This window comes from Dipodomys merriami, unplaced genomic scaffold (assembly GCF_024711535.1).
Source record: "Dipodomys merriami isolate MVZ:Mamm:240054 unplaced genomic scaffold, mDipMer1.0.p SCAF_3, whole genome shotgun sequence".
In the NCBI taxonomy this organism is placed as follows: Eukaryota; Metazoa; Chordata; class Mammalia; order Rodentia; family Heteromyidae; genus Dipodomys; species Dipodomys merriami.
In genome coordinates this window covers 89,557,939-89,571,617 of record NW_027204492.1, presented here as the reverse complement: position 1 = coordinate 89,571,617, position 13,679 = coordinate 89,557,939, and the positions used below count along the sequence as shown (strand labels likewise).

The 13,679-nt window shown below is 37.8% G+C and overlaps 1 protein-coding gene across 3 annotated transcripts in view; it reads right to left on the bottom strand.

Annotated features, from left to right (window-relative positions):
- Positions 1-906: 906 nt before the first annotated feature.
- The window catches only part of Efhc2 (EF-hand domain containing 2), a 198,535-nt gene continuing 185,762 nt past the window's right edge, over positions 907-13,679 (bottom strand). For all 3 annotated transcript variants that reach the window (XM_070039203.1, XM_070039204.1, XM_070039202.1), the window contains 2 exons: positions 13,321-13,426; positions 907-1,205 (listed from right to left, as the gene is read on the bottom strand). In XM_070039203.1, coding sequence (XP_069895304.1) covers positions 1,107-1,205; positions 13,321-13,426 — 205 coding nt within the window. In that variant the 3' untranslated portion in view covers positions 907-1,106. The remainder of the gene's footprint in view (positions 1,206-13,320; positions 13,427-13,679) is intronic.

The following is a 13,679-nucleotide window of genomic DNA, read 5'->3' as shown; positions in this document are numbered from 1 at the left end:
TGCAAATGTGGAGTGAAAAAATAAGAGCCTGGAGGTGGAGGCAAGATATCATCAGCTCCTATTTCTCTCTTCAGAGAAGAGGTGATTGGCACAATCTCTTCCTGACAGGTTTTCAACTATCTCTGAGAACACAGGGCAGATGGACCTGGGGTAGATTGGAGAAGTTTCTCCAACTGAATTCCCACAGGTCTGTGATTATGGGTTTTAATCAAATATACATTACATGAATTCTGCTGAGGAAAAATAAAATTAAAATTGAAGCTGGGAAGTGCTGGGGGAAACTGTTGGAAGTTTCAGAATATTTAAGACTCTGGGGTTGGGCAGGCTGGTAGTATGCGAGTACAATGAACCAAAATGAATCCTCAAAATCTTCTACATTTACATCTCTAAATATTTCAAACATAATACATGTTTAGTCACACTGAAATTATGTATATATATACGTGCATATAGTCCTAAGCTAATAAGATGACTTTAGACTCAAAAAGTGTATTAAAAATATAAACACTGCATGTTTTAATTTCTCTTCCAGATGTGTGTGTGTGTGTGTGTGTGTGTGTTGGCAAAGAGGAGGTTCGTTTTCTTCCCATAACTTCACTGACTTCAGAAAATAAACACATTCACTCTAGGGAGGTTTAAGGATTATTTTGATGAGGTGGGTTGCTATAAAACTTAATTATGCAAGTAATAAACATGTGTCAAAAAGATTTCAAAAAATGTTTAAAAGAATCACAACTTATTGCTCAGATATAATTTCATTTTATGCTGTCATGTATAGCTGTCAAAAGTCATTTTCTTTTCATATTGTAATGAATCAAATGATGTTAAATGGGAAATTATGAGATTCTTTGGAATTCATAGATCACACATACAATAAAAATGTTCCACATTATTTTAAATGCCATTTTTAATAGTGTCAGCATATCAGCAATCTAAAATAATGTTCTGAAGAATTATGATGACAAAAGTAGATTTATCGTGGTTTACAAATTTTCATTCAATATAAATTTGTTTCTTTTTTTGTTTGAATGAAATGGCATCTACTAAAATAAACTTGGAAATATTAAGAGCAGTGAATCAAAGGTATGTGATGAATAATGTGAGGTTCATTGGTCTAAGCCATACACATCCTCCAACAAGGCTAAGTATCGAATGTATTTCGCAGGAATAGGTGATGGCATTCCAAGCCAAATATCCTCACATTTCTGGAAAAAAAAAACAGATGGAGATAATTAGAGCTACATTTCCAAATGCACATTGTTTCATGTTTTGAAATAAGCTTTGGTAAACAGTTTATTTTCAAAGTAGAGGTTTCTAGTTCATCATCATAAGGACAATAAGGAAGATTAGATTCTTGTATTTTATTCTTTGCTCACTCCTTCTATTGCAATTACATGCCTGTACTCTTATGGCTGCCATCCCTCCCATGAAGAAGGAACTTTACTTTCCTGTCCCTCTGATACAGGGTTGACCACCTGAGTGGCTATAACCTGTTAGCAAATGTAATATGAATACAGGCTGTAATATGTGAGAAGAGCATGGACTTAGATGCTGCTGATCCTAGAATGACAGAGATGGTGAAGACCAGGCCCATTTGTACTGTGAAGGCAAGCCCAGCTATATTCAACCCTGGCGATCAGTGGGGTGACAGATGTCACAGCCAGATCGCCCTCACATCCAAGCCCAGCTATATTCAATCAAGCTTGGCTGACCCACAGGCCCACAGATCAGAAAAATATATGTATGAAATATTCAGAGTTGTTTGGCAGCATTATCATAGTAATAGCTCCTCCTAGATGCTATTAAGAATTTCCCCATCCAAATTTGTTGCTTTGTTACTGTTTCTTTAATAGACAACTAAAAGATCACTGGACTGCTTATGCTACACTCTTTGAGATAAGCTACTTTATTCACACAGTTAGGCGCTATAGAACAAAGGCCTTCATCACAGTTATACTTCACATGACAGTAGCCCCATGAGATTATAATAGAGATGAAAAATCTCTACTGTCTCATGGGAATAGGGCACAATATATTATTCACATATCTATGTAGTGAAACTAGTGTAAACTATCTTACCTCACTGCAGTAACAGTATACTTGCATACACAATTATGTACTGTACATAATACTGGATAATGATAACAAACAACCATTTACTATGATTGTATCTACTAGTCCATTCATCATTAGTTGTGTGTTCTCCTATTTATTCAAAAAAGGATTTATCAAAACAACGTGGTAGGTTATGTTGGCAGCAACCTCAAACATCTTGTGTTTACCATCTCTTGACTCCACCATTTTCTCTTGTAAATCTCATGTTGTTTTGTTTATTGTGACCTTAGAGCAATAAGTTCTAATCTCATATATATACATGCACAGACATACCATAGAGCCTAAGTGTATGCATGAAAGTTTGTATGATGCATACTCTATTATGTCACACAGCAATGAATTTACCTAAGGATGCATTACTCAGAACATAACCCCATTATTAAGTGACACATGATAATATATTAGTGAATACATGTACACACATATACACATATATACACACATAACCTTTTGTATATATTATAATCAATTAATATTACCAACAGGAGGGAGAGTTCATGACTGTGGTTCTCTTGTCAAGGTTAACTGTTTAACTGTTTTCTTTAAAGGGATTTTTTCTTTTTTCCTGTTTTTATAATAAGACAGTTCAGCTGTATAGATGCCAGATAAGTGTTCTATCACTGAGCTATACCCACAACCTATTTAAAGTGTTCATTCATACACAGAGTAATTAGAAGTTACATAAACACAAGAAAGATTCAATACTTCTATGTGATGAAATTCTGGCAGCCATTAATATTTAGTTGGGCTTTATATGATGAGAAGCAGTTCAGCAGGGGCCTAAAGCCCCTTCATTGAAAGGTTCCAAGCTTCAGGAACAGCATAAGCAAAGGCTTGGAGACTTCAAGAGCTATTTTCAAGAAAGGACAAGTAGCCCAATATGGTTGGCAGCATGTGGTACAAAGTCACAAAAGTTGTTGGAAGGAGAATCTTCTATATTATTCACAGTTAAGATGGTGGCAAATGGAAACCACTGGTGAGTCACAGCCAGAACAATAACCTGCTTGATTAGATAGCATGGTGGATGTATGAAGAATGAAATGAAATTTTGTGGTTACTGCACCAGTCATGGAGTGATGACAATGTCATAACTAGGGTGGCTGAAGCTGGGCTAGAGAAAGGAGTTATTTCCGAAACTGTTGCAGAAGAACATAAATTGTCTAGAAATCATAAGGTTTAAAGTGGGAAAGAAAAAAGAGTAGCATTATAGGTTTTGGATAATTATTGTAATTCCTTGGTTTATGGAGATGACATGGTAATATCTGTTCCTGCCTTCACAAAGTATTCTATGTGAGTGTGTCTTGTCTTCTCGTGACTATCTTAAAAGGATATGAAGCAACGGATAGAGGTTCATCCTAATCCATTATAATCTTATTTTACTAATTATATCTGTGAAGACTCTATTTCCAAGAAGGGTCATATTCTGAGGTCTCAGTAGACATGTCTTTGCAGGGTGACAATATTTAACCCAGTGCAATTTAGGAAAGCAAGGTTAAAAAAAGGAATTTTGATTTTTTTTTAGTGGGTAAAAACTGTGATGAAATTCTGGTAGTTACAAATTACTAAGTTCGAATATGGACTTGTTGTGTTTCAAGTGCCCATGAGACATTAAGGTACAGATTCTGGTACATCCTTGAAAATGCTGCTGTATAAAGAATAGTGCAAAGTTGGAATCTGAAAGTATGACAATTGATAACACTGATGTAGAATCAGAAGGATACCAAGTGCTGGCCACAAGGCACAAAATTGTCATATAGGAGATGATGCATGATTATGAACTAGTTGCAGTTCTGTAGGGTTATAATAAGCCTGTAAGTACCTAGTATTGATAATAGTGTAATAAGACATTTATTGGATTTTTACTATATGACAGGTACATTTTTACATACCTTAAGTGTACTATGTTAAATTTACTCATTACAGAAATCTCAAGAGGTAGGTGTTACTATGGTAATTATTTACAAGAAAGGAAACTGAGGCATAGAAGGATTAAGTGGCTTGCCTAAAATGAAATAGTCAGTGGAGAAGCTTGGCTCCTCATCCCAGCAGGGAGGCTCCAGAGCTATGCTTCTTTGCTGGGCTTCTCTCCAAAACCAAGCAATGTAGTGGGCTTACTCAGAAGCAGCTGGCTCACATCCTACATAGCGACATTTGGTCCTATTGGTTTCAACAAGAAAAGTTAAGTGGAAAACAATGGGGTTCTTGAACTGATACTTCTCTCTCAAAAATGCCGCCTGCCAGAGGTTGAGCCCAAACCACCAACTGGCAATATGAAGAAGGAAATGACCTTTCAGATGGATGATGACAAAACTGATCCTTAAAGGGAGAGTTTTGTGAAATGACCCTCTTCACATCAACAGACAGGAAACTAGTGCGCATACATTAAGCAATAGATTTTAGTCAATGAAGGTTGAGATCAATGGTCATTCAACTCTGTTATTTAAACACATTCTCAAAAATTTCATTATAAAACCTTAAACAATTTTTGCTCTTAAGTGGTATTTTTTAATTTGATCTCATTGGAGAGAAATGGTACAAACATGCACATTCAGAACTACTATTTCCTGATGGTTTTTTTTTTAAAGTTTTAATACAAAAAGAATAAAAAACCATTATGCAACTCATAATTATGACAGACTTATTTGAAGAATACATTCTCTTTAGAAACAGTACTAGAGTATCTTAGCTCATAGCTTATTAGGCAGCAAAAGTAGTGTTTTATGAGGCTTTTTTGAGCACTGCATCATGGCTTAAATCCTAACAAGAGGGACAAAAATTGAAGAACCTATACTAGTACAATAACTCAAAGATCTGGAGATTAGAATCAAATTTATCAGCAACAAGCCAGACTTGGGCAAAATGAAACTCCTGTAAATATTCCAAAGACTTAACATTCAGAATAATTTAAGATGAAAAGATCATAGTCTTTTCCTTTAAAATCCAACCAGCTTTAAACCCCAGGAGTCCTGCAAAGCTTTCCTGACTACTCCAGCCCCACTGTGCTCATTATTTAGAATCAATACCACTTCACTCCAGCAGTTTTCTCTTTGTCACTATTCTCTAGGCTCCAGGTGGGAGTGGCTATTAATGGCTTTCCTGCCCCCAAATTTGATACATGTCATGACATACATGTAATGTTGGGGAACCAAAACCTATCCCTCCAATTTGAGTGTGATTTTCTCAGGTACTACTTGAAAATTGACTATGGAATCAAATTTGGAATCTAAAAGAAGGTAGAAAGCAGGAGAGGTTTAAGAGGCTCAGGCACTGTTAGTGCAGATCAAGAAAATAGGAAATATCTCCTTCATAATTCTACCCATAATTAGACCTATCTAAAGGAATCATCTGTCTGGTCCCTTTATTATAGGAAGAGGGTTTTGATGACATAAGAAATCCCCCATACCACCACTAATTGTTCTCTCTATTAAATCTCCAAGTATTCTTAATACTTGAGAATCTTAATGAAAATCTGGGCGGTAAGTTAAAATACTGCTCTTTTATTCATCCTCCAGGAGCAAATGCAAACAAAACTCCAGATCAGATAGCTTTCTGTATAATGTGTTCTGTTGATGTTTTTTTTCTTGTTTTTTTTTTTTTTTCTTTTTCAATGCTATGGTGGAATCTGGGCCTTATACACACTAAAGTGCAAGTTGCCCCTTCAAATGGGAATTACTCCAAGTGCCTGGTAATTGTACAACAAGGGGGGGTCTCATCCACCATGATTCTTCCCAATCCAAGTGAGGGCAGCTTGCTTGTGTCTCTGTAAAACAAATCCCTGGCAGTGCCGTGTTCGGAATTTTAACTATCTGCCAGTGCACCTTATTCTCTCACCCCTTCCACTCTGGCACACACCAGTCTGACTTTCAACTGTCTGCACCTGTGTCCTTTGCCCTCAACCCTATTCCACCTCTGAGGCCCCTTTGTTTTCCCTTATGGTAAGCAACAAATGCTAGGAATTGCTTCTCTCCACTTCATGGATGACTACTGCAGCTTCCTTGCACTTTGGGTGAGACAATTCTGAGTTAGATGTCCTCCATCTAATGTTATAGCCCAGCAGCATTAAGCTTCAGTCAGACCCATTTACCCATTTGTGACTCATTGATAACCACCCTTTAATAATGCCCTCTCTCTCTCTCTGCCTAATCTTTCTAATTTTCTACTAGTATTCTTTCACTTTCTCCCTCAAACTACTTCCAATCCAATCCTTATCTCCAAGTTTCCTAGAGGTGATCAGATGAAGACATGAAGCAGTATTGCATTTATCAATAGTTTTTTTTAAAAAGTGACTCCAAAAGCCACAGCTGGCACAGCTTAGAAGAAAGGAACTTCTGGCAAACTGTGGATGAAGGTAGTCTCAAGAATGACTTCCAGATAACTCAAGAGGCAGTGCTCAACTCTCAGAACAAACTTTAATGTAACATGGAGTATTAAATAATATGTCTACATAGCATTTTCTGAAATAAGGGATAACTATAAAATACAGAGTGGGATTCAATGATATAAAATAATGATTCTAAAATAGCTAAGAGTCCTTGTTTCCAATGAGAATCTATGACATATTCCAAGCTAGCTGTCACTATAGCCATTTAAGATGTCCAAGAAGTGGGCAATAATTTACTCATTCATCAATGGTGAGAAATTGTAGCTGCCTATCTGTTTAAACAACAACAGCAGCAAAAATACCTCACACAGCCCTGCTTGAAATGAAAAGCAAAGATGGCACTGGATGAAAACCCAGTAAACAGCAGCTGTCCAGTAAGAACAGAGCTGTATGTGAGCTAATAGGCTCTGGATTTATTTGCTTTGACATTTTTAAAAGAAAATTTAATTGGATTATGTCTTCTTCTAGTTTAAAATTTTTCTACTGTAGTACTGGCCACCAGATGCATGAGGGGGAAAGATCGGGAGCCAATTAAATTCCATGCTTCATTGCAACAAGGTTATTTTTATTCTTCCCAAATGCAAGGCTGATAGTCATGTAAGTGATTTCACCACATTACTCCCTTCTACTTGCGTAGAAAAGATAATTCCATAGGAAATAACTATGAATCTTCAGAAAGTCTAGCAACATAAACAGAATCAAAATTGTTTTCTTGGACTTTCTTCCTTGTAATAAGTGTGACATGACCTTAGACATAATCAGATTAGGTATAAAATCATAAAAAGCAATTTAATTTTAGCAAATCAAATTGAAATTCATTTAGAGAAGAGGATTTTATAAATACTTCTTGGGCTAATCAACAGCATTCTAACAACATAAGGAAAAGCTCATCTATAAAATCAGCTTCACTAATATTCCTACCCATTTGCCTCTTTGCAGCAATAGCAGTATTTCACAGTCACTTTCATTTGCCCTGGACAAAGATTCAAGAGTTGTCTGTGTCCCAATGTAACTAAGATGACTGTAACTTTTAACAGGAAACTTTTCCTTGGAACTATATTACAGAAAAAGTAAAGTTTTTAAGGAAACATCTATTTTTGGAGTTTTGTGAGAGGCTTATATACAATTTAAGTAGATGTCATCCAATATTTTAGGTTATATTATACTCTAGAAATATTTTTTCCTAAGTTATTGTTTTGTGTTAGGTAATCAGTGTTCTTACCAATTATTTTTTAAACTTAATGAGAGTGAATATTAACCTTTTATTCCAACTGTTACATTTAGCCACAAATATTAGAAATAACTGCCTCTGACTATAAGCTTCCAATCTACAAGTTGGTAATGATATTCTGTCAAGGTTATTAGGACAATAAAATGTCACCAGGTTTTCTGTGCCCTAAATGATAAAAGATCTTCAACAAGTAGGTATCCAAAGATGTATCTCAAGGTGTACTCAACCTCCTCCAACTTCCCACTGCCAAGACCATATATAATCCTGTGGGGGTGGGGGAGAGTGCTCTAGAGTCAACTGTAATGCTTCTGCAGTTACAGTGCTCATAAAACAAGCCACGTCCGATTTTTCTCAGAAATGTCAATAGATAAGACACCAACCAATCATATAGTGCAAGCTATAAAGTTTGTATGAGCACCAATTCAGTGTTATTTTATAAAACATGACCTCTGAGATTAATCAGACAGGCTCTGAAACAGTGGGACCTATTTTGCCAGTTTTACAACTACCATCTGTGAACAAGCACAGTGCAATGGAAACAGGGGTCTCTAGGTGACAATAGTACCAGGACAACATGGTAAGACCACAAGCAGTCACAGAATGGAGGTAGAAGAAACAGACTCAATAGTTCATCATATGCCAGGGGGTATGAGTTCAGGAGTCTCCATTGCCCCCTCCACAAAAATCCATGCTATACACCATAGCCAATAGACCACAGCTAGCACTCATGGGTGATAGTTGGCTTATAGCTTATATCTCCATGCAGGAAAATCCTCTCACTAAAAGCAGCCAAACTAAGTAAAGCTAGACCTCCTCTAGCTTTAAACCATTTAAGAAGACTGCAGTCTTCTTTAAATTTTGTTTGATTGTTTGGAACCACTTCTTGGTTGTTTGGGACCACTTCTATCAGCTAAGGCCACTTACTATCACATGAAGGAAAGCTACATCTGAATCTAGGGAATTGGTCTTGCCATCCAAGAGCAGAACCAGCTCCAGGATGTATTATCTGGACCTGGCTTTATACTCTGGTTGTGGGGCTTGTTTTCCTGAGCTAAGGCCTTTAATCCTGGCAACAGATTGGTTTGTATCATTATTCTCCATTTGTTCCTCAAGATCCTTCACCATACTCTCTGCGCTTAGAGGCCAACCTATGTGAGTCACTTCACTAAACTTCCTGGCTCTCTGGAAGCCTGTTAACTGACTCCTTTTGAGGATCGAATGGTGCTTACTTCTTAGATTCCCTGCCACTGTGTTCTCTGTTTGAGGATACCTTGCTTTTTGACATCTTGCCCTTCCAATCCAATGGCTTATATACCAGACAAAGCCAACTCAGTCTCTGACTAGCTAAAACCAATGGTCTTGTTCCTAGCTTTTGTCCCCTCTCTACACATCCTATATGCATTGCAAGTTAATCCATCAGACTAGGCTGAGGAGGTGTCCCAAATTCAAACCTAAACTTTCATCCTCTCCATTAACACTGATATACATGGAATTTAAGCTGAATACAGCACTACAGCTTATTCAGTTTTCATCAGCCAAGAAGTCTCTTTCTAATTTCTCAATATAATCTCAAGTATGGGAAAGAGACCATGCTGAGGAGAAAAATGGGCCCCAAAGTAAAGAAATACAGTTTCTGAATAAGAGTAGTACTGGTAGCTTCTAAAGAATTGTCCATGTCATCAGTAAAGCTTCTGCCAGAGACAGACTGTCCAGCTCACATGCTGGAGGAAATAAGTATCTTCCCAAACCAGGCCTTCATCTGGGCCATATTTCCACACAGCTCAGCCAGATATTCTTTATTTTCAAAAGACTTTCAACCCCATGATATCACACTTAGGACTGCAGCACTTCCACCACTTGATTGATCTTGCCTTGAGGTACCACAAGTGATTTGGGCTATGGCAACCCCCAAATTATGGTAATTCCTAAAGCTGAAGTTTTTGTACCCAACTGGGTCCAGGGCCCTCCATATCTGGTTTAACTCCTGCACAGCCTTTTCTGGCATAACCAGTCTCTTATCATTTCCCAGCATGAAAGATAAGACAAGAATGCAAGAAAAGCACAGGAAGAGACTATACTATATGAAAAGGCTCTCAGCTAACACTAAGAAAATTCAACCAGGCCTGGGTGCCCAGCTGTGATGTACCACCCAGAATCTCCTTGAGGAGAAGCATGGGTTGCTACACCTAGAGAGATGTCTTGGGGGCTGGGAATATGGCTTAGTGGTAGAGTGCTTGCCTAGCATGCATGAAACCCTGGGTTCAAGTCCTCAGTACCACATAAACAGAAAAAGCTGGAAGTGGCACTGTGGCTCAAGTGGTAGAGTGCTAGCCTTGAGCAAAAGAAGCTCAGTGACAGTGCCCTAAGTTCAAACCCCAGGATTGGCAAAAATAAAAAAGAGATGTCTTATTTACACATTTCCTGAAGTCATATCACTTCCTATAATAACCCATAGGAATAGAAAGGTCCAGGCTATTTTAGCTGAACTGTGAAAGATTATTCTAACTTCAAAACTCCTGTGGGTTAGTCAAAGCTGTTTGGGGAATGCCTTCAACATTCTCTCTCTCTCTCCTCTCTCTCTCTCTCTCTCTCTCTCTCTCCTCTCTCTCTCTCTCTCTCTCTCTCTCTCTCTCTCTCTCTCTCTCTCTCTCTCTCTCTCTCTCTGTCTCTGTCTCTCTGTCTGTCTCTGTCTGTCTCTGTCTCTGTCTCTGTCTCTCGCTCTCTCCTCTATTTCTTTCTCTCACCTTCCAGTAATTCCAGCATACCAACAAATAAACATGCTGTATGTTAGACTTCATCTGATTTTTAGAGAACCCAACCTGGAACATGATCTGATCCAAGTGTCTCCAGTCATTACTAGCTATTAACATGTTACTGATTTTATCATATGGATTATACCATATCATGTTCCACCTGTTCCTACTAAATAGTCCCTTTCAAAGGTTTGTGGTAGACAGAACTATTTATAAGTGTAAGAACTGAGGAGACTGTGAGTAACGTTCTTGCCATAATTGAATAACAGCAGCTACTGCTTAATTGCCACCGAATAACAAGAGCCTACTGCTTTTCTTGATGTAACATTCTGGTCTATAATGATTCTATTGTTTCCCAGTGAGGAGAAAATCATCCATCTTAGCCTTGTAAAGGATGGCTCAGGGCCTGGCCCATTGACTTGAGGAAGGCAAGGCATCTCCACTTTATAAACAATAAAAGCACCTAACATTTAAACCCTCAGGGACAGGAGTTGTTGTAAGATCTGTGAGTTTACTGACTCACTGAGTCCTCACAGTAACCTTAATGGAAGAATTATTTTAATTTTCATATTAGACATGGAAAAACCTGAAAGATCAAATAATTTGTACAAATCACTTGGTAAGTTAATGTCCTTGGGTTGAATACAAGTCTCTTTCTCATTCTAGACCTTGTGCTCTACATTGCTTCTCTGAAAAGCACCTGAAGTCTGAGGCTCAGGAAATGTCCCAGGACACAGAGTGGTAACTGATGAAATGGGGGAAGGGTGCACACAAGGAAAGTGAATCCATGGCTTTCCCAGACTAGGTCTACGCTAGTGTGAGTGTTGATGCTTCTAATCAATGTAATGGGTCAGAAAAAACATTCAAAATAAGGAAAGAAACAGACAGGGGAAGGAGTAGGGAGTAGGAAAGTAAAAGAAGGAAAGAAGAAAAAATTATATTGCACTCTGCAGTTAGAAAGGTATTCTTTTATGAAACACTTGTTCCATTACATATGTACATTCTGTGTTATTGTGGAAGAAATGTCTTCATTACTGTAGGTTGTAGTATAAAAGCTGATATTTTACTCAAATTCAATAGTCATCCAAAAACAAAAAATACAATACTGCATTTTAGGAGGGAAGAAGTATAGAAACAACCTGAATGCTTATCAATAGAGAATGGTGGAGTAAATTGCTGTATATCTATACTACATCTATTAAATAATGCCTTAGATCTTCACATATTAAACTAGAGGAACTTCCCATACAAGCCACACTGGAGATAAATGCATGGGGTATGACCATACTTTTATGTAATAATGACATCTCCAACATAGAACTGGGTGAAATGGAAAAGGAAAATACAAAGCAATGAGAAGATGTGTTTCTATCACATGGTACCCCATAAATGGGTACAATTAAAAGAAATATTAATTTTAAAATCAAATAAATGGATGTACGTCAATGATCTCTCTCCCTGCCAGGGCAACACTGAAAGCTCACCCTCCCTTGTAGGCATCTCTAGCCTCTCATCCTTTTCTAGCCACAGCAATTCCTCTTGCTTCTGTTAAAGAACCATGATGTCCTGTGTCCCAGACAGCTCTGTTAGCAATGCCTTTTCTATACCAGGCCACTTTCCTACTTTGCTAACTCTTAGTACTCCACTGAGATGTCAAGTGTCACCTCCCCAAGAGTACTTCTTATTCCTCTGATTTAGAAGCAACTTTTTCATCATTTCATGGTATTTCAATATCTTCTCTATCAAGCCACACTCCAAATCATTAGTGTACTGCTGCATCTTCATCAGAAGTGGTTCTCTCAACGGTAGCCTTGATATCCTTTATCTTTGGATACCAACACCAAGCAGAAGATCTACTCAGGATATTTAATTTTGACTTAACTGAAGATTAAATCTATGAATGAACAAGGTAAATTGACTGACCTGAAGTTATTATGCTAAATAAGCAGCAGAGCCAGAATTCAGCCCTACCGCTGTTCAACTCCACAAAGGCCACCATGGTCTCCCAGCCATCTGCTAGTGCTAAGGCTGTCCGCTGCACTCCTGCATGCCTGAGAAACTTCCCAGAGGCATCAGACAATCTCTGGCCAAAATGAGTTGGTCAGCAGAGACTAGGAGGAATAAACGCCTCCTTTCTGGGAGTATCAACCACATGACATTTACTTTATCAAGGGACTTTCCCAAGAAAATCAATTTCTGGAGCATGTAAAAACACAAACAAACCACCACCCACCCACCCACTCCTTAAAGACAATTGGACCAAAGAGATCTTAGAGAATTCCAAGCAATTCCACAATGTTGACAGCACCATCTAATCACATAAACTTTATTTTCCCTAAGTAAGCATTTTCCTACTGAATTTTTATTTTAAATTTGGCTCAACCATGAAATGTGTGTCCCCATACTCAATTGTTTCACCCATGGTAAACCTGTGTACACAGCCAGAGATACACTGAGTATTCCTGACACAGGCACAATTCAAGATTTGCTGTTGTAGCTTATGATGATGTTACCGGAATCCCTTGATAACAGTGTTTATATCTATTTATAACTGTAACCTATTATCCTCGTTTCCATATAATTGGATGCGAGTGAGGTTTAAAAAAATTCAGCTGCCTAAGACAAGTCATGCTCTTACAGAACAGATGTTTGCTCAGCATGGAAAGTGAATTCGCTTTTAACAGGAATATTCAGAAATATATACACACTCTTCTCCCAAGCGTATGAGTATTTTATATTGAAAATAATTTAAAGACACAGGGTGTTGAATACAGGGGACATAGTCACAACTATTTTTTTAAAGTAGGTATTAAATAAATTAATAAAAATAAGTAGTTTACCTCTTTAAGGTACGATGGTGACACATATTCAGGCATTGGATTCAGTCTCCAGTTCAGGGCAGAGAAAAACGCTTCATAATTTATTTGTTTTTCACTATCTTCAAACCTGAAATTACATGATTTGACTTAATGTGTAAAATTCATGAGCAAAACACCAGCCTAAATTTTACCTTAAAAGTATATTATCACCAGGCGTCAGTGGCTCATGCCTGTAATCCTAGCTACTCAGGAGACTGAGATCTGAGGATCACAGTCCAAAGCCAGCCCAGGCAGAAAACTCCATGAGACTCTTATCTCCAATAAACCAGTCAGAAAGCTGGAAGTGGTGTTCTGGCTCAAGTGGTAGAGCACTCACCTTG